We start from the raw sequence: 21,114 nt of genomic DNA on the forward strand, positions 1-21,114 counted from the left end.
TCCAGTACTAATGCAAGATCATCAACCTGAAACTGTTTTTCCTTTCTCCACACAAGCTACTAGTCTTTCTCAGTATTTCCAGAAATTTCTCTTTATATCTCCAGTACACATCAAGCGGGCTGATTGACAGGCTTTGGACCAATGGCCTGGCGGAACCCCGGTGATTGACATGATCGAACCCAATGGCTGGCGAGGAGGGCGGGGTCACGGTATTTGGTGGGCGGAGTGTCGGCAGTTTCTCGCGAGACTTGGTATCCGGCGTGCTGGAGCCGGCGCCATTTTGTGCAGTGTTGCTGGGTGCGGTTGCCGTCATCGCTATTTGTTCGCCTTGTGAATACTGAGGTCAGACCGATTCGACACGATGGCGCAGGAAGACGGTAATTAGTAACGAAATATTTTCAGAGCCCGGGCGCCTCCCGTCCCAGCTTAGTGCGGCCCTGGGATGTATGTTTGAGGTTGCGGGTTGATGGTGAGTCCTCCGCCGGCCCTGTGTCAGCTGCTGTTTTGCGCTGTTTCCAGGCCTAGTCCGACCCAGATTTTGTCCGATTCCGTATCCAGGATCAGCGCTGCCTGAGTCACGGAACGCAGAGTATGTGGTTGGAATCACTTAACCCTGCTATTTGAGGAATAAATATCGTGCCCAAGAGGAGCCCGTTTTTCCAGTGTACTCGGAATTCTTGATGCTAATCATTATGCGGCTCCGACAGTGCGGCGCCCCCTCGGCGCTGACCCACCGACGGCGCGGCGCCCCCTCGGCGCTGACCCTCCGACGGCGCGGCGCCCCCTCGGCGCTGACCCTCCGACGGCGCGGCGCCCCCTCGGCGCTGACCCTCCGACGGCGCGGCGCCCCCTCGGCGCTGACCCTCCGACGGCGCGGCGCCCCCTCGGCGCTGACCCTCAGACGGCGCGGCGCTCCCTCGGCGCTGTGCAGCGCACGCTCTCAACTGAACTGGAATATCAGTTTTGCATTATGTGCTCAAGCCCTGCCGTGCAGCTTGATAATGCAATGTTCAAAGGTTGGCGTGACACACTGAGGCACAGAAGACCCCAGAAAGGGGTATTTCTGATTGAGGTTTCAGGTTAGAGATGCCTTTACCATTTGGATACAGGATTGGAGCTCTGAATAATATGCAATGGCTGGAGTAGTCTGGGTATGTTTGCTCTACAGGAACAACAGCTTGTATTCATATTGCACCTTTAATATAAAATCTGAAGTGGATCTGTATACTACTGATGCTCATCCTGTAAAAAGAGCTGGTGAGGGATTGAAACCAAATCTGCAGGGACCGAAGCCCAAGTGATTTGTGCATTAATTTAATTCTACTGAGATCTAAAACTAAATCAAACATGTTTGTTTCACAGAAATCTTTACCAACTTGGAGCCAGCAGTTGAAGGTCAGTATTGATTTAATTTATAAAGAATTGAATTGTTTTTGCCACTGCCCTTAGACAGTTACTATTTAGTGTTTGCGATTACAGAGAAAGAGCCCGAGGTTCCCACAAAGGAAGAGGACTATGTTGTCCGAGTGCGTGGCCTGCCATGGTCGTGTACACCGGACGAAGTGACCCGGTTCTTTTCAGGTAATCATCACGTGGTTAAGATTAATTAATTTCAATTGCTACTGTGAACAATACATGTTCATGCAGTTATTTTCTTTGTGTTTTTTGCAGAGTGTGATATCCGAAACGGGGTGAATGGAGTGCAGTTCACCACCTCCAAAGAGGGTCGCCCAAGCGGCGAAGCTTATGTGCATCTGGGTAATGCCGAAGACTTCAAAAAGGCTTTGGCGAAAGATCGGAAGTATATGGGTCACAGGTATATCGAAGGTCAGTAACTGTCAGCTCTGTGTTGAGTAGTGTCCCAAATACCTTGGCAGCAAGATCAAACTTGATAGTACAGATGAACCAAAACAGGCCAATGTGGCACTGGTGCTGGAGTTTCTGTATATTCCAGTCAATTGCCTTTGTTGTTAGCGACTAAAGTGTTGTATTCCCTGCAACAGCTAAGGTATGAGGGACCGAAAGTACCCCCATAACTAGAAGCAGCAGGTGTCCACTATTGACCTCTATTGTCAATCTCTGACTCTGTCTTCTGGAATTCTCTGCCGCTTACCTCATTTTTAAAGCACATCTCTTTAGCCTTGCATTCACTTTTGTCCCCTCCTCTACTTGGGTTCAGCAGCCAAATGGAGCACCTCAAGACTTGCTTTATTGAAGAGCACTGTATATGAGAGTTGTATTTGAATTGGGAATGCACTGCAGATCCTCTTTTGGAGATGTGAGGCTGAAAGCTTGCAGGCTAGTCACTGGAAGGTAACAAACGCTTAACGTTCTAGTCTAGTGGCTCACTACCAGGCTGGGCCAGGTGCCAGTTAGGTTGCAAGTTTGATTCTGAGTATATGCTGAGGTAGCTGATCACAGTTGAGGCTGTTGCAAATACCGAGAATGCTGGAAGTACCCAGCTGTCAGGCAGCATCTGTGGAGAGAAACATTTAATGCTTCAAGTTGGTAATCTTTCATCAGAACTGGAACATGTTTAACAGTTTTTATGCAAATGTGGAGTTGGTGTGGGAGAGTGAGGAAGCTGAAAGAACAATCAGGCGGCCTGCAGAGGGTGGGAGTGACCCTTGACATAGGAACAGGAGCACCCTTTTTACAAAGAAGTATTCCCCAATTTAGCTCCTGAAAGATCTAACTCTAATTTTTAGACTACTGAAATTTTCTGTGCATTTTTTCCCGAAAAATTGGCCTAGAAGTTAGGTTGTGTTTTACACCTTGTAATAAATCAGTGGGATTTTTGCAGCTGGTAAGTGGGCCTCACAGGAATGCAGTTGATTCTGATTATCTTTCCCTAGGAAAGGTTTGGATCCTTTTATTAGGTTCACAGCGGAACTCAGGCCAGACCTCCCAGTTTCCCTTCCTGAGACCGTATAAGGATGAAGGATGGAAACTCTCAAGGAAACAGCTACAAAAGAAAATTGCTGCCTACAAGATGGTAGCCTTTCTTTCAAGATTACTTTGGTGATGGTTCTCCCCTGAGGCAAACCATCTAGGGATTGCAAAGCTTTAATCTATCAAATGACAAGAGGCAGGCAGCAATAGAATATTCTGGGTGTATGACACTCTTAAAGATGCCTCCCAGCCTTCTGCAGTTGACTTCCATCAGTTGTGACTGGCCCGTCTTGCCCCTGGCATTAATGACATTTGACTACATGATTGCAAAAGGCTAGGTGTGTTATACATGGTGATCAGGCAATTTTGACACTCCGTTCATGATAATTGGAATAGGTATTATATTTTGCTGTGTATTATATTTGAAAAATTACAGTATGCTCCCAGCCCTAGACTGCTCAACCAGCAGAAATAAATGCTCTCTATTTACCCTTTCTGTCCATCATAATACCTTGAAAGCTTCGATCAAATCGCCCTATAACTGTCAAAATTCCAGGGAATGCAATCTGAGTGGAATCCAAGATCCAATCTAGTAAATGTACACTGCTCTCCTTTCAAGGCAAATACATCCTTCCTAAGGTGTGGTGCCCAGAACTGTTCTCAGTATTCCAGGTGTGGTTTAACCAGGGCTTTACAGCTTAAAGTATGACTTCTACCACCCCACCCCTTGTATTCCAGTCCTCCAGATGTCAAAGCCAGTATTTCTTTAACTTTTTTGATTATTTTCTCTACGTGTTTGACATTTTAATGATCATTGTACCTGGACCTTTAAGTCTCTGGGGGAGATGCTTATCTTAGACCAGATGTCTTTCCACAAAGCTGCCCAGGCAGCTGTAGTGAACTTCATGGAAAAAGGATGAAGGTATGGCAGAAGTGGGCGGGGAGACAAGAAAGGTCATTACACAGACTTTGGTTTCAATTTTCAAATTTAATTGGAAAACTTTTTCTAAATCATTTTATATCAGTTGTCATATAAAAAGAAATTTGTGATTACAGATGATGTGACTACACCGTAGGCCCCTACCTGCTCAGATCAGGGTCACATGGTTGTGTGTTGAATTGTTAGAAGTTCTGAGGTTGGAACAGTTTGTGTGTATCGTGTATACAAACTGTAATGTGTGCTATTTTTCCAATAGTTTTCAAATCTAATGGCAGTGAGATGGATTGGGTTCTGAAGCATAGTGGTGGCAGCCATCCCGACACTTCCAACGATGGCACAGTGCGACTCCGTGGGCTTCCATTTGGCTGCAGCAAGGAGGAAATTGTTCAGTTTTTCACAGGTATTTTTCACTCACTTGGCTGTTAATTTTGTGTATTACTAGATCTGTTATTTATATAGTGGGTAAATGGTATCAAACTTGTTTACTGAGTTTTGTTATCAGAAATGTTTAACTGCTGATTCTTATGAACTGTATGTAGTGTAAAATTAAAGCTTTAAATGACAGCAATATCAAGAACTGCAATTTGTACTTTTACTGGATTTTAGTTTTTGGTTATTTTAAGACAAAAATATTAGTCTAAAACAAACAAGATACTGCAATATATGTCTTTATGTTTGTGGCATGTGGTACCTAAATGTAACTTCAGACAGCAGAGTATCTGCATCGTGACCCGAATGTAATTTTTAATTATCTGATGTGGTTGGATTGAAAAAAAAGAATGGAGTTTGTTTCCAACAATGACTGCCATACACCGGAACAGTTCAGTTTTCAAGAGTTATAACTGAAACAAGTTTTGAAGTTGAAATGTACTGTTTGTTTAACCAATTACCTTGAAGCTGAACACTTATAAATCAGTATGAAAGTTGGGTCACTAACATAAAGCTGTTGTTTTTAACTGTCTTGAAGTATTACATATAGATCTATAAGCATTTTGCTTTTTATCTGTTGGTAACTGGGCTTTTAATCTTTTATATATTTGTAGATATTGTTGGGAATTGTGCATCATTTAATATTGTTCCCCTTGACGGGGTTATTTTGTCCTTGGGTTAAAGGGTTGGAAATCGTGCCAAATGGGATAACTTTGCCGATGGACTACCAGGGGAGAAGCACAGGGGAGGCCTTCGTGCAGTTTGCTTCAAAGGAGATAGCAGAAAAAGCACTGGGGAAACACAAGGAAAGAATAGGGCACAGGTGGGGATGGACGGACGGGTTGGTTATTCATCTTAAAGTCAAGTTTAAACGCTGGGTGCTGGTATATGACACTGAGGTTGGGACTACACACTGATCTTGCACTCAGTTAAGAACAATTTTCGTACACAAATAAAAGATGGTTTTTATAGAGCTGTTTTATAATCCTGAGATTCCCTGGTAAAAGCTACAGATGTAGCTTGATTTTAGTTGTGCCAATTAAAGTAGTGAATATGTGATGAATAAATTCAGAAAAATTGAATGGATAAAAAAATCCAGCAAAATGGTTTACAAATGTTTTGCCTGTTTTTGTTTAAAAGGTCTCACAGCTGCCTCAAATTCTAGGTGGCTTGTGTGATCTTGTTTCCCAGTAAGAGTCAGATTTGGAGTGCTGTATAAACCCTTTGTGTCTGAGGTGCTTGAGCCTTTTTTTGATTTGGTGCACTGGCAGTAATGTTTCACTTTCCCCATACCTTGCCATCACTGGCAGCACAGTGCTTGCTCACTTGTGTTACTTTCTCTTATGCTCAACACCTTCTCTACACTGTCAGATTTGCTCTCTAGCATGTCTCTGCGCCCCCCCACAAACCTTGGTTTAATTTGCCCGGTGTGTCATGCCCCTCTCTGGAGCTGCCAGTTTTAGGACCCAGATCTTAACCTGGAGCTCCCCTATCTCTTTTCAAGCTGCAGATCAGTGAATGCCCAAGATGATCCATATTAATTTATTGTAACTACACCTATCGCGATTGTGTTATGCTTAACCATATTTTCATGCATTAGAATCCAGTCCATTTGTTGGTCTCCAAGCTTTGAGGAAATTACTTGCTTAACAGAATGGTATAAACATTAAAATATCAAAAATAGTAATCGTACAATATGCTTGCTCCATTGAGAAATCATTAAGTTAAAAACTGTGTCATGTAGGAATCAATGTTAAATTTGTGTAGTGTTGGTGTGCGCTAGAAAATACTAGTAGATTATGTTCTAAAGTAAGCTGAGGCATGTATTAAATATTTTACATTCAGTTTATTAATTGCTATCCAGAATATCTTTTGCAATAGTGTTTCTCCTGAATGTTAATCTGTACTCATTGTGATTTAGGTATATTGAGATCTTTAAAAGCAGCAGAGGTGAGGTCAGAGCGTACTATGATCCACCGAAAAGGTTAATGGGGCAAAGACCAGGTCCGTATGACCGGCCAATGGGGCGAGGTGGCTACTTTGGTGCGGGTCCCCAGCGAGGAAGTGTTTATGACCGAATGCGACGTGGAGGTGGAGGATACGGTGGTGGTGAGTTTTGGTTAAATGGAATCTTGTGTTTTTTAATGCATTCAAAATATATATAAAATAATCCAATGTATATCTGTGCATATATGACTCCACATGTTGAATGCAGCACTTAAGTTGATCTTGTGTTGTATAAAACTATGGTTGAAAGTTCCTGTCTAGATATGCAGGACCTGTCATTTGAGTATGGCACTTCCTGGATCAAAATAAATAGCAGTAAATGGACTGAGGTGGAGGAGCATAGAAATCAGAGGAGGAAACTACAAGGCCAATGCTTGTTCAGGATGAGCCAATCAAAGTGCACAGATCTCTCTCTCTGCCATGTATGGTCTAAATGTGTGGTTTCTGACAACATTAAAAAAAAAGCCTTCAAAACAAATTCTAAATCCTTTTTGCTACAGTAGAAATCCTCAACCTGGAATGAGGATCTGCCAACTAATTTTTCTTTCAGAGCATTCAAAAAAATTTGTAATTAAGGGAACAAAAAATAGATTTTACAGTAAGACTCCTCAGTTTTGGTGTCTTGAGTACGTTTGTTTAGGTTTTTACTCAGGATGCCTGAAGCCTGGCCATATTGAATGGAGGAACAGGCTCAAGGAGCCCTATGGCCTACTCCTGCTGCTTATGTTCTTAAGGACAGGTTGAGTGGGAAATCTCCCAGAGTCCATCTCATTGTTCTCAGCACAATTTCTAAACGTGTCTTTCAGGAGGCTCCACAAACACCCCACCCTCAATGATGGGGGAGCCCAGCACATCAGTGCAAAAGATAAGGCTGAAGCATTTGCAAAAATCTTCAGCCAGAAGTGCCAAGTGGATGATCCATCTCTGCCTCCTCCGAAGGTCCCCAGCATCACAGATGCCAGTCTTCAGCTAATTTGATTAACTCCACGTGATATCAAGAAACGGCTGAAGGCACTGGATACTGCAAAGGCTATGGGCCGTGACAATATTCTGGCAATAGTACTGAATACTTATGCTCCAGAACTTGCTGCATCCCTAGCCAAGCTATTTCAGTATAGCTACAACACTGGCATCTATCCGGCTATGTGGAAAATTGCCCGGGTATGTCCTGTACACAAAAAGCAGGAGAAATCCAACTTGGCCAATTACTCATCAGTCTACTTTTGATCATCTGTAAAGTAATGGAAGGGGTCATCAACAGTGCTATCAAGTGGCACTTGCTTAGCAATAACCTGCTCACTGACGCCCAGTTTGGGTTCAGCCAAGGCCACTCAGTTCCTGACCTCATTACAGCCTTGGTTCAAACATGGACAAAAGAGCTGAACTCCCGAGGCGAGATGAGAGTGACTGCCCTTGACATCAAGACTGCATTTGACCGAGTATGGCATCAAGGATCCCTAGCAAAACTGGAGTCAATGGGAATCGGGAAGGGAAAATTCTCCGCTGGTTGGAATCATACCTAGCACAAAAGAAGATAGTTGTTGGAGCTCAGTCATCTCAGTTCCAGGGCATCACTGCAGGAGTTCCTCATGGTGGTATCCTCGACACAACCATCTTCAGCTGCTTCATCAATAACCTTTCTTCTATCGTAAGGTCAGAAGTGGGGATGTTCGCTGATGATGGCGCAATACTCACCGTTTGTGACTCCTCAGGTACTCAAGCAGTCCATGTCCAAATGCAGTAAGACCTGGACAATATCCAGGCTTGGGTTGACAAGTGGCAAGTAACATTCGCGCCACACAGGTGCCATGCAATGACCATCTCCAACAAGAGAGAATTTAACTATCACCCCTTGGTGTTCAATGGCATTGTCATCACTGACTCCCCCACTATCAACATCCTAGGGGTTACCATTGACCAGAAGCTGTGTGAGCCATACAAATACTGTGGCTACAAGAGGAGATCAGGGCTAGGAATCCTGCAATGAGTAACTCTTCTCCTGACTCTCCAAAGCCGGTCCACCATCTACAAGGCACAAGCCAGGCGTGTGATGGAATACTCCCCATTTGGATGAGTGCAGCTCCCATAATTCTTTACATTGATTGGAAGTAGTAAAGATTTGTTGATATGTCTGTAAATACTTGGTGTTTCTTTTTATATGATGGTGGATACAAATGTGAAGGCTGAGACTGTTGTGACGTTGGGAGTTGGAATCATAGTGGAATTGTGGCATGTCCAACTTACTGATCATTGAATTATATGCAGAAAAGGCGGCCAATTGGCCCATCATACTGTGCCACTGTTTTGAAAGAGCTATTGATTAGTCCCACTCCTCTGTTCTTGTTCCATAAGCTCCAATTGTTTTCTTTTTAGGTATTTACCTATTCCATTTTGAAACAGCTGCTTCAGATTCTCTTTCAGGCAGCACATTCCATACAATAAATTGATGCGTTTTGTAAAAATAAAGAAAAACTCCCAATTTCTCCCTAGATTTTTGTTAATCTTAAAAATCTGCCTGTGTGATTATAGATTCCTCATAGTTAGCAATTAGGTAAGTTTTCTAACTGAGATCAAAGCAATCATTTCATCCACGATGGTGCTGAGTAATCTGTGAACAACTAATGTTTGTGCAGGGTACGGTGGGTATGACGATTACAATGGATATGACAACTATGGCTATGGCAATGATGATTACGATGGACCTGGGGCGATGAGAGGTGGCAGAGGTACGTTTAATCTTCGTTTTATCTGCATTTTTATAGGGGGAGAAGGGAAAATTGATTGGATGCGGTGGGGGGTTTGGAGTACGGTAATGGGTGGAGCAGTGAATGGAATCTGTTAGCTTCTCTGTGATGATGTTGGCATAAAATGTGGGCTGAGTGGTACAGGCCATATTGGATTTTCAAATTTAACTTCAATTCCTGCTGTGTTTCTCCGAGATATATCCACTGCTTTCCTCCCTCAGCCTCCGAACTGAACAATTTCTCATCCTTGGTGATTTCAACTTCCAACTCAAACTCATGTTCTTTTGCCTCTGAGTTCACTTCCCTCGTACCCTGCATAAATCTTTGGCTCCTTGTAAACCCGCCAACCCATATTCACAGCCACCCACCCCTTTGACCTTGCCATCTCATGTGGTCATGATAGTGTCATAAGGCCATCTCTGATCGCTTTCTTGTATTGTTCCTCACCTACATTTCCCATCCACACTCCCAACACTACTACTTTCTGTATCTGGCCCTGGAACAACCTATACCCCGATTCACTTACTGCACTTTCAAAATCCCAACTATCTAGCCTTTGGGCCTCCATTTGCCACTGATTTGCAAAACTGTTCCTTCACCTCAAGCTTTGATGCCCTAGTCGCCAATAAAACCATTACTCTCACCTGGCTATGCTTCTCAGTACAGCCCTTACCTCCACTTCCTTAAGTCCAAGGGATGCAGACGTGAAAGGATATGAGGAACAACTGGTTTAGCCAGCGTTAGTTTTCACAGGTATGTTGACGACACCCAGCTCTACCTCATCATTCCCTCTCTTGATTCCTCCACTGTTGCTAAATTATCATACTGCTTATCCAACATTCGATACAGGATGAACAAATTTTCTCCAATTAAATATTGGGAAGACGGAAACCATTGTTTTAGATCCCTGCTGCAAACCCTATCCACTCTGTTCCTTTTGCTGGCAAAAGCCTGAGACTAAACCGGTCTGTTTGTAACCTTATTTGATACTGAGATGAGGTTCTTGCCACATATTGGCACTATCACTAAGATTGCATTCCTCTTTTAACCTCTTTGGCCAAGCTTTGGTCACCTAACAAATCTCGTCATATGGCTCAGTATCATACTTGTTTAATAATGCACCTCTGAAATGCTTGGGACACTTTATTGCATTAAAAGTACTATATAAATATATGTTTTGTTGAAAGGTATGGGTAACCATGGATACGGAGGGGCTGGAGATGCTAGCTCAGGCTACATGAGCGGACATTTTGTGCACATGCGGGGCCTGCCATTCCGGGCAAGGGAGGATGATGTCGCCCATGTAGGTTCCCAGTAATAAATCACAGCTGCTTGTAAACTGCATGACTATTTCTAATCTTTTACATACATTTAAAATCATATCATTAATTTATGAAGTTAAGTTCTGCTCTTTGATTTTGCCATCTTGTTGATCCTGTAGTTCTTTTCCCCTCTGAACCCCCTGCGTATCCACCTGGAGTATGGAAGTGATGGTCGAGCTACAGGGGAGGCTGATGTTGAATTTGCAACGCATGAGGATGCAGTAGCTGCTATGTCTAAGGATAAAGCTCACATGCGTAAGTTTGTAACCGTAGCTCTGTCACCTGGACTCCCCCAGGGGTTTTGTGTAGCTGAGCTGTACACATAGGAAGTTCCCAAGCTCTGTCACAGGGTTATGCTGAATTCACTTATCCTGTTCCAATGGGGGAGCCATCTTGTGTTGGATCAAAATAAAATGTAACCAATGTCCGTACTACTACCTGGGATTCATTGTGTGTAAATGGACAAGTGGTTGGAAAGTTTAGTTGCTATTACTCACTCTGTGACCTTTTCCGTGATTAATAATTAACACAGGTTACTGTAAGGCAATAGCACCTGTCAAAGCTTGAATGGGAGAATTCCTCTTGGATGGTGATAACTATGCCCATTCAGCAGATGATGGGATAGCTGGTAACTGCGGAGGTTCACACAAGAGTTGAAATGGACAGTTCCATTACATCTGATCAGACTGAGCATGTTTCTCACCTTGCAATCCCCTTGCCCAGACTCAAGCCATACACATGAAATGTATAAGATCCTGAGGGACCTTGGCAGGGTTGATGTGGAGACGATGTTTTCTCTTGTGGGAGAATCTAGTGCTGTTTAAAAATAAGGGGTCACTCATTTAGGACAGAGATGAGAAATTTTTTCTCTCTGAGGGTAGAGTGTCTTTGGAACTCTCTTCCCCAAAAGGCAGTGGAAGCAGAATCTTTGAATATTTTAAGGCAAATTCTTGAGCAAGGGGTGAAAGATTAGCAGGGGGTAGGTCGGAATGTGGAGTTGAGGTTACAATCAGATTAGCCATGGTCTCAGAATGGTGGAGCAGACTCAAAGGGCCGAGTGGTCATCTAGTGCTCCTAATTTGCATATTCGTATGTACATCTGGAAATGAATCCAGTCCCAACCAATGATCGGCCGAATTGTAAACAAAGTGAGTTTTCATTATTCTTAGGATTTTGCTGGCAAGATGAAGAATCCTTGATTTCATCCTTAATTTCTTTGTGAATGTGCTTGTCTTGAATTGCTGGGAATGTTTTGAATGGCTTCCTAGGCCATTTCAGAGGGCAGTTAACAAATAACATTGTAATAGGTCTGGAGTCACATAGAGGCCAGACCCAGGGAAGGATGCCAGGCTTTCTTCCTTAGGACATTAGTAAATCAAATGGGCTCTATTATAAATCAACTGCTTTGTGGTCTTTTTCACTGATATTAAGATTTTTATTCAATTGAATTTAGATTCTCAAACTGTGTAGTGACGGAATTTGAACTATTATTAACCCAGTCACACAAACCCTACATAACCAGATCTCTAAATGCCAGCATAGCAAATCTAGTGGGTATTTTAAATGCCTGTAAATGTTCCCAGACTTAGTGCATGGGTAGGTGCTGTGTGGTTTAGGTAGTTTGCAGGATGTTTTGCTGCAAAAAGTGTGGAGAGATACTTTCTTGATTAAAGCATTTGTGTAAGTTGCTGATCTTGTTTCAGAACATCGGTACATTGAGCTGTTCTTGAACTCCACTGCGGGAGGAGGATCTGGCGGCTATGGCAGTAACTATGGAGGCCACGCAATGGGTGAGTTGAATTTAAAGCCCGCTCCATGATGTATTTTTTAAAATCCATATTGATATCTAAAGGCCTCTTGTATCCTGCAGGGAACCAGGGAGGTTACGGGAGCTCGGGGAACCATGGGATGTCTAGTTACGCTGGTTACGGGGGCCAGAGCAGTATGGGCTCTTATGGTAAGGAAAGTTGCAGTCTGTTATTTCAACTCGAAGGCATGATATTTGAGCTGAATTAAGTTCCAATGGATACTCTTACACTACACTGCCTCCAAACTTTTGCCCACTCTGACCCCATTTTAATAATTGAAAATGTGACCCCAGAGTGAGTGGGGGAGGGGGTGTTTGAGTGGGAGAAAGTGGTTATGTCCGTAATAGGTTTTGAAGACTCTGGGAGTTAGGAATCGTGCACATCTGTAATGGAGCCACCGTGTCAATCCCAGGACTGGCCCACCCATTCGCCACAGCGCACATTCAGAGTATCTCCTCCATTATAAACGCATCCAAGGGAGAACCTGATCAACCAGTTGGAGCACTGAACTCAACAGCCATTCAATGCAAATCTGCCTTATTGACAAACCGTTTGGGGGCAAAAAATTCTTGACCTGGCCAGAGTCTGCTCAACAGTCAGCATTGCTGTCTCAGTACTCAAACCCCAATGGGTGACCTACAGTGTGGGAGCCCCTGCTGTAAGATTATCCATTGTGTTCCTGTGTCTGGTTTGTTGTGTGCATGAACAGATCAAAACAATCCCACAACCAGCGGATTAGATCAAAGTTTAGCAGTCTTGCCACATCCAGTTGTGAATGATAGTAAACAATTAACTGGAGGAGGAGGCACCACAAACGCCTCCATCCATAATGATGGGAGAAGCCCAGCATGTCAGTGCAAGAGACAAGGCTGAAGTATTTACAGCTATCTTTAGCCAAAAGTGGCAAGTCGATGATCCACCTCTGCGGTCTTCTGAGGTCCCAAGTTGCCAGTCTTCAGCCAATTTGATTCACTTCATGATATTACTCAAACTGCTGAAAGCACTGGATACTGCAAAGGATATAGCCTCTCACAACATCCCAGCAGTACTGAATATTTGTGCTCCAGAACTAGCTATGCCCCTTGCCAAGCTGTTCCTGTACAGCTACAACACTGGCATCTACCTGGCAATGTGGAAAACTGCCCAGGTATGCCCTATCCACGAAAAGCAGGACAAATCCAACTCGACCAATTACCACCCATCAGCTTCCCCTCGATCACCAGCTAAGTGATGGAAGGGGCCGTTGACAGTGCTGTCAGGTTGCACTTACAAACCAATAACCTGCTCACCAATGCTCAGCTTGGGTTCCTCCAGGACCATTCTGCTCCAGATCTCATTACGACCTTGGTCCAAGCATAGACAAAAGAACAGAATTCTCGAGGTGGGAGTGACTGCCCTTGACAGCAAGACCAAGATTACACTTTTTAATATTTCATGGGTTGTTGGCATCGCTGGGAAGACCAGCATTTGTCGCTCATCCGTAATTGCACTTGAGATTTAGTGGTGAGCCTCTACCTTGAACTGCTGCAGTCCATGTTGTGTGGGTACACTCGCAGTGCTGTTAGGGAAGAAGTTCCAGGATTTTGACCCGCTGGTAGTGAAGGGATGGTGATATAGTTGTAAGTCAGGATGATGTGTGGCTTGGAGGGAAGCTTGCAGGTGGTGGTGTTCCCATACACCTGTTGCCGTTGTCCTTCTAGGTGGTAGATTGTGGGTTTGAAAGGTATTGTTGATGAAGGAGACTTGGTGAATTGCTGCAGTGCATCTTGTGCATATGGTACACACTGCTACACTGCTGTCACTTTACGTCGGTGGTGGAGGGGGTGCTAATTAAGTGGGCTGGTTTGTCCTGGATGGTGTTGAGCTTCTTTCATGCTATTGGAGCTGCACTCATCCTGGCCAGTGGATGATGTTCCATCACACTCCTGACTTGTACCTGGTGGGTGGACAGGCTTTGGGGAGTAAGGAGGTGAGTTATTTGCTGCAGAATTTCTAGCCTCTGACCTTTTGTAGCTAGTTAAGTTTCTGGTTAATGGTAAACCTGCAAGATGTTGATGCTGGGGGATTCTGTTGAATGTCAAGAGGAGGAGGTGGTTATATTTTTCTCTGGTTGCCTGGCACTTGTATGGCATGAACGTTACCTGCCACTTATCAGCCCAAGCCTGAGTGTTGTCCAGTTCTTGCTACACGTGGACACGGGCTACTTCAGTACCTGAGGAGTTGCAATGGTGCTAAACATTGTGCAATTATCAGCGACCATCCCAGCTTCTGACCCTATGATGCCTGGAAGATCATTGAAGCAGCCAAAGATGGTTGAGCTTGGGCTGCTACCCTAAGGAACTTCACTGCTGTCCTGGGGCTGAGACAACCACAACTATCTTCCTTTGTGCTAGGATTCTCATTGACTTCACTTTTGCTGTAGGCTCCTTGTGCCACACTTGGTCAAATGCTGCTGTGATGTCAAGGGCAGTTGCTCTCACCTCAGCTTTAGAATTCAGCTCCTTCAGGCTCAGTTTGGACAGGGCATACCTTGACAACTTTCCACATGGTTGGGTAAATGCCAGTATTTTGCTCTAGAAGTAGCCACATCCCAAGCAAAGCTGTCCCATTACAGCTATAAGTACTACTGTCGAGATGTTGTCAGAGCCCATAGCTTTTGCTGTACATAATGCCTTTAACCTTTTCTGGATATCGTGTGGAGTGTGAAGAATCATTCACACTCTCCACTTAGTTGGATGAGTGCAACTCCAACAACACTCAAGAAGCTCGACACCGTCCAGGAAAAAGTTGCCCGTTTGATTGGCACCTCATCCACCACCTTCAGCATTCATTCCCTCCACCACTGATGCACAGTGGCAGCAGTGTGACTTGTGATCCACAGCAATGTGGTTGACTCTTAAATGTCCTCTGAAATGGCCTTGCAAGCCATTCAGTTGTATCAAACTGCAAAAAGTCTCAAAAAAGGAATGAAACCGGACAGACCACCCAGCATTGACCTAGGCACTGGAAGCGACAACGGCAAACTCAGCCCTGTCGACCCTGCAAAATCCTCATTACTAACATCTGGGGGCTAGTGCCAAAATTGGGAGAGCTGTCTCACAGATTAGTCAAGCAATAGCCTTACAAAGTCATCCTCACGGATTCATATCTTACAGGTAATGTCCCAGACACCACCATCACCATCCGTGCATATGTCCTGCCCACCAGCAGGAGTAGCGGCACAGTGGGAGTCCTCAACATCGACTCTGGACCCCATGAAGTTTCATGGCATCAGGTCAAACATGGGCAAGGAAACCTGATTACCACGTAAACCACCCCCCGCCACAGTTGATGAATCAGTTCTCCTCCATGTTGAACACCACTTGGAGGAAGCATTGAGGGTGGCAAGGGTGCTGAATGTGCTCTGGGTGGGGGACTTCAATGTCCATCAGCAAGAGTGGCTGGGTAGCACCACTACTGACTGAGCTGGCCATATCCTAAATGACATCGCTGCTAGATTGGGCCTGTGGCAGGTGGAGAGGGAACCAACAAGAGGAAAAAAACATACTTGACCTCATCCTCACCAGCCTGCCTGCCTGCAGATGCATCTGTCCAAAGCAGTATCAGTAGGAGTGACCACTGCACAGTCGTTGTGGAGATGAAGTCCCGTCTTCACATTGAGGCTACCCTCCATCGTGTTATGTGGCACTATCACCGTGGTAAATGGGATAGATTTTGAACAGATCTAGCAACTCGAGACTGGGCATCCATGAAGCACTGTGGGCCATTAGCAGCAGTGGAATTGTACTCCCAACACAATCTGTAACCTCATGGTCTGTCATATCCCCCACTCTACAATTACCATTAAGCAAGGGGATCAACCCTGGCTCAATGAAGAGCTCAGGAGGGCATGCCAGGAGCAGCATCAGGCATACCGAAAAATGAGGTGTCAACCTGGTGAAGCTATAACACAGGACTACTTGCGTGCCAAACAGCGTAAGCAGCAAGTGATAGACAGAGCTAAACAATGCCACAACCAATGGATCAGATCTAAGCTCTGCAGTCCTGCCACATCCAGCTGTGAATGGTGGTGGATAAGTAATAATTCGCGAGGTGGAGGCTCCACAAATATCCCCATCCTCTTGCTGGGCTCGCTATCATCAGTGCAAAAGATAAGGCTGAAGCATTTGCTACAATCTTCAACTGGAAGTGCCGAGTGGATGATCCATCTCTGCCTCCTCCGGAGGTCCCCAGCATCACAGCTGCCACTCTTAAGCCAATTCGATTCATTACACATAATATCAAGAAACGCCTGAAGGCATTGGATTGTGCAAAGGCTAAGATTCTGGTAATAGCACTGAATACTTGTGCTCAAGAACTAACCACGCCCCTAGCCAAGCTTTTCTAGTACAGCTACAAAACTGGCATCTACCCAGATATGTGGAAAATTGCCCAGGTATGTCCTGTACACAAAAAACAGGACAAATCCAACTCGGCCAATTACTGCCCCATCAGCCTACTCTCGATCATCAGTATAGTGATGGAAGGGGTCTTCAGCAGTGCTATCAAGCGGCACTTGCTTAGCAATGACACGACTACTGACGCCCAGTTTGGGTTCTGCCAGGTTCGCTCAGCTTCTGAAACAAAAACAGAAAATGCTGGAAAAACTCAGTAGGCCTAGCAGCATCTGTGGAGAGATAAACAGTTAACGTTTCTTGTCTGTGTGACCACTGAAGGGTCAAACGGAATCGAAACATTAACTCTATTTCTCTCCACAGATGTTGCTAGACCTGAGTTTTTCCAGCATTTTCTGTTTGTTTCCAATTTCCAGCATCCACAGTATTTTGCTTTCACTCCGCTTCTGACCTCGTTACAGCCTTGGTTCAAGAATTGACAAAAGAGCTGAACTCCAGGGGCAAGGTGAGAGTGGTTGCCCTTGACATCAAGGCCGCATTTGACCGAGTATGGCATCAAGGAGCCCTAGCAAAACTGGAGTCAATGGGAATTGGCTGGGGTTGGCGGGGGTGGGGGACTCTCCACTGTTTGAAGTCACGCCTAGCACTTTGGAGGTCAGCGTTCTCGGCTCCAGGATATCGCTGCAGGAGTTCCTCAGGGTAATGTCCTCGGCCCAACCATCTTCAGCTGCTTCATCAATGTTCTACCTTCCATCATAAGGTCAGAAGTGGGGATATTCGCTGTTGATTGTGCAATGTTCACCATTTGTGACTCCTCATACTGAAGTAGTCCAAGTCCAAATGCAGTAAGACCTGAGCAATACCCAGGCTTGTGCTGACAATTGGCAAGTAACATTCACACCACACAAGTGCCAGGCAATGACCATCTCCAACAAGAGAGAATCCAACCATCGCCCCATGATATTCAATGGCATTACCATCACTGAATCTCCCACTATCAACATCCTGGGGGTTACTGTTGACCAGAAACTGAACTGGACTAGCCATATAAATACTGTGACCACAAGAGCAGGTCAGAGGCTAAGAATCCTGCGGAGTAACTCACCACCTGACTTCCCAAAGCCTGTCCACCACCTACAAGGCACAAGTAGGAGTCTGATGGATCACTCCCCATTTGCCTGGATGAGTGCAGCTCCCATAAGCAGTGTGTACCATCTACAAGATGCACTGTAGAAACTCACTTAGTCACCATCTTCCGAACCCATGATCACAATCATCTAGAACGACAAGGGCAGCTGATAGATGGGAACACCACCACCTGGAAGTAACCCTCCAAGCCACACAGCATCCTGACTTGCAAATAGATCACCGTTCCTTCACTGTCGCTGGGTCAGAATCCTGGAACTCCCTCCCTCATGGCAATGTGGGTGTACCTACACCACATGGATTGTAGCAGCTCAAGAAGGCTGCTCACTACCTTCTCGAGGGCAACTAGGGATGGGCAGTAAATGCTGGCCCAGCCAGTGGAGCCCACATCCCATGAATGAATAAAAAAAAATTCTCAATTGGATGTGGCAGGACTGCTCCATTGAATTGCTCTGTTGGTTGTGGGAAATTTGGCATGCTGCTTCTGTTTGATGTACATGTTGTCCTGTCCTTGTAGCTTCATCAGGTTGGTCTATAATTTTTTAAGTATACCGGGTGTTGCTCCTGGTGTGCTTTGCTGCACTCATCACGGAACAGGGGTACAGATTTATGCTGGGCAATGAGGTTACAGATTGTGGTTGAATAGAATTCTGTTGCTGCTGATGGCCCACACCCTCATGGATGTCCAGCATTGAGCTGCTGGATCTGTTCCTGAATCTATCCCATTTAGCATGGTGGTAATGCCATACGACATGATGAGGGTATCCTTAAAATGACTTCATCTCAACAGGGACTGTGCTGTGGTTACTCTTACCAATACTCATCTGGACATATTGATATGTAACAGGTAGATTGGTGAGGTTGAGCGTAAGTAGGTTTTTCCCTCTTATTGGTTCCCTCACCACCTGCTGCAGACCCAATCTAGCAGCTAAACCCTTTAGGACTCGGTCAGTAGTGGTACAACTGAGCCACTCTTGGCAATGGGTAATGAAGTCCCCCACCCTGAGTACATTGTGTCCTAGCCACACTGCTTCCAAGTTACCCATGTTTGACCTGATAGCATGAGACTTCATGGGGTCTGGAGTTAATGTTGAGGACTCTTGAGGCAACTCCCTCCGACTTTATACCATTGTGCCATTGCTAGTGGGATAGGACATACCCAGGAATGGCGATAGAGATGATTGGGATGAAGGAGCCTTAACAAAATTGCCCCTGGGCATTGCAGGAGGTATTCCTCGGGTAGTGTCCAAGGCCCAGCCATCTTCAGTTCCACCTTTCTTCCAACAGAGAGACAAAGGTGGGGATGCTTGCCGATGATTGAGTTGGGTACTGAACACCATATACAAAAGCAGTTAGTGTCTATGTGCAGCCAACCTTGGACAACATTTAGGCTTGGGCAGATGTGTGGCAAGTAACATTTTTGTGCCATGTAACATTTGTGTCACACAATGACATTGCTGAATTCCTCACTATCAAAATCATGAGGGTTGCTATTGACCAGAAACTGAACTGGACCACCCATATTAATACAGTAGCAATCAGACCAGGTCAGATGCTGGGAATTCTATGGTGACAGGACTGTGATGAAATACTCTTCACTTGCCTGGATGAGTATAGCTTCTACAACACTCGAAGTTCAACACAATCCAGAACAACGCACTTGATCAGCACTCCATTTCCTGTTCACATTTGCAACAGTGTACCATCTACAAGATGCACTGCAACAATTTGCCAACACACCTTCGACAACACTTGCTAAACCCCCCCACCACTTGCTAATTCCCCTTTGTCACACACTATTCCTTCACTATCGCTGGGTCAAAATCCTGGAACTCACTCCCTAATACCACACAGACTACAGCAATTCAAGAAGGTGGCTCATCAACACCTTCACAATGGCAGTTAGGGATGGGCAAGAAAGGTGATCATATACCGCAATTGAATGAAAAAATGAGTTTGTGCAGGGTTGAGTGGATCTATGTGTAGATGCTGGATTTCTTGGTTAAAAGCCTATAGCATCTTTAACCAAAATACTTGTGGGTATCCTAGAGTAAAATGAGATAATTAATTAATGTTACATGAAAGTAATTCCCTTTTTACAACTACTGCAGTTTTATATAATTTGGCAGGCTAGCAACATTAATTGCCATTTTAAAAAAAATTGGAAGGCTTTACAATTGAATTCTTCATTCTAGGTCGTCACGGTGGAAACAGCAACGGTGCTGGGGGATACTACGGCAACTCTGGAGGCATGGGAATGGGGAGTAACATGGGAGGAATGGGGGGCATGGGTGGGAGTGGAGCCTGGCGGATGTACCAGTAATTCTGCACAGCCCCAAGGTGACACTGGCCGCTTCTAGACATTGTTTTCATTTTGTGCAGGACTTACAGTTCTGAGTCAATAATATTCCTGCTGTTTCTATAACAGGATCTGTATACTATAGTTTAAGTTGGTGATAATGTTCCTTCAAATTTTCAGAATTCATTTTTTGCTTCTATTTTCCTTTTTAGTTGAGTGATAAGAAGAAAACTCTCATGAAAGATCCCAAGTGTAATAAAAATTTTAAAAGCTATTCGGAAATGGTTGGTTCTGTGACTTGTAGTCTTATTACAAAAAAGAATCCCAAGAACTTGTGATTAAATTAATATCTTTTATTAAAAAAAAATTGAAGTCACTTGGTATTAAAGAACTTGAGTATTACTGACCAGAGACATGCTGTTGAAGCTTTTCACCTCACACTCAACAAGACGGATAATGCCAAATTTCAAAGGGAGCAACTACTTACACAAAATGAAAAGGTGCTGAGTGGTGAATGCATCATTGGCATCACTTGTGTTTAATTCAAAAAAGGTTCAATGCCTGCTGGACATGTTCCTTTTGCCTGCACATGTCAGATTTCTGCATGAATATATGTAGTTGCTAGCAAGTATAGTACATCACAAGCCTAAGTACATTACAAACCTGTCTATTCTCAAATTGGTTGTTAGTGTAATTATTAGCACATTTGGGGTTGTTCAGTAAGTGCTATTCAATCACAGACTCACATCTAACATTAGACATTTATGTTCTGAGTACTCAACCAGCTCATGCTTGGAAAACCATCAGTACTCTGCCCATTACAAACAGCTGAAGGGGTGTGCTGTTTGACATGAACTACCAGTTGGTGGGAGGTATGAATATGTTTTATCGTTCCATAGCCTACAAGTCATCAATTGGGGCCAGGTTGCACACTGTGATCAGTCAGCTTGATTACAGGTCGAGTGTTTCTGCTACACAGACGTCTTGTTTCCCATTCATGTGAGCAGTAAAAGATTCCCCAACGTTGTTATTTACAAGAGCAGGGAGTTCACCTGGTGTTTTATACTGATGTTCTTCCTGAAAACAGACCATCTCTGGATCTTTTGAGACACATTATGTAAATGCAGGGTTTT

General features: G+C 44.4%; 1 protein-coding gene across 6 annotated transcripts; it reads left to right on the top strand.

Moving 5' to 3' along the window:
- Positions 1-241: 241 nt before the first annotated feature.
- hnrnph3 (heterogeneous nuclear ribonucleoprotein H3 (2H9)) lies at positions 242-20,255 on the top strand. 6 transcript variants are annotated; one of them, XM_078565833.1, is made up of 13 exons: positions 242-377; positions 1,363-1,395; positions 1,480-1,581; positions 1,672-1,827; positions 4,089-4,232; positions 4,946-5,084; positions 6,183-6,370; positions 8,902-8,994; positions 10,200-10,315; positions 10,454-10,589; positions 12,038-12,124; positions 12,205-12,294; positions 19,876-20,255. In XM_078565833.1, the coding sequence occupies exons 1-13, from the start codon at positions 362-364 to the stop codon at positions 20,040-20,042; spliced, it is 1,467 nt and encodes a 488-aa protein (XP_078421959.1). In that variant the 5' UTR covers positions 242-361; the 3' UTR covers positions 20,043-20,255. The 6 variants fall into 6 exon arrangements, with proteins under 6 accessions (XP_078421959.1, XP_078421960.1, XP_078421961.1 ...); XM_078565834.1 differs by having other exon boundaries at positions 12,205-12,291; positions 19,878-20,255; XM_078565835.1 differs by having other exon boundaries at positions 243-377; positions 12,205-12,291; positions 20,194-20,255.
- The last annotated feature ends 859 nt before the right edge of the window (positions 20,256-21,114 follow it).

Source organism: Cetorhinus maximus, chromosome 20, assembly GCF_964194155.1.
Source record: "Cetorhinus maximus chromosome 20, sCetMax3.hap1.1, whole genome shotgun sequence".
Lineage (NCBI taxonomy): Eukaryota > Metazoa > Chordata > Chondrichthyes > Lamniformes > Cetorhinidae > Cetorhinus > Cetorhinus maximus.

Bases quoted from the DNA above. Each gene is read 5' to 3' on its own strand.
- hnrnph3 (XM_078565833.1), top strand. The intron at 6,371-8,901 runs GTGAGTTTTGGT...ATGTTTGTGCAG, and splicing joins AGGTGGAGGATACGGTGGTG to GGTACGGTGGGTATGACGAT. The intron at 10,590-12,037 runs GTAAGTTTGTAA...ATCTTGTTTCAG, and splicing joins TAAGGATAAAGCTCACATGC to AACATCGGTACATTGAGCTG.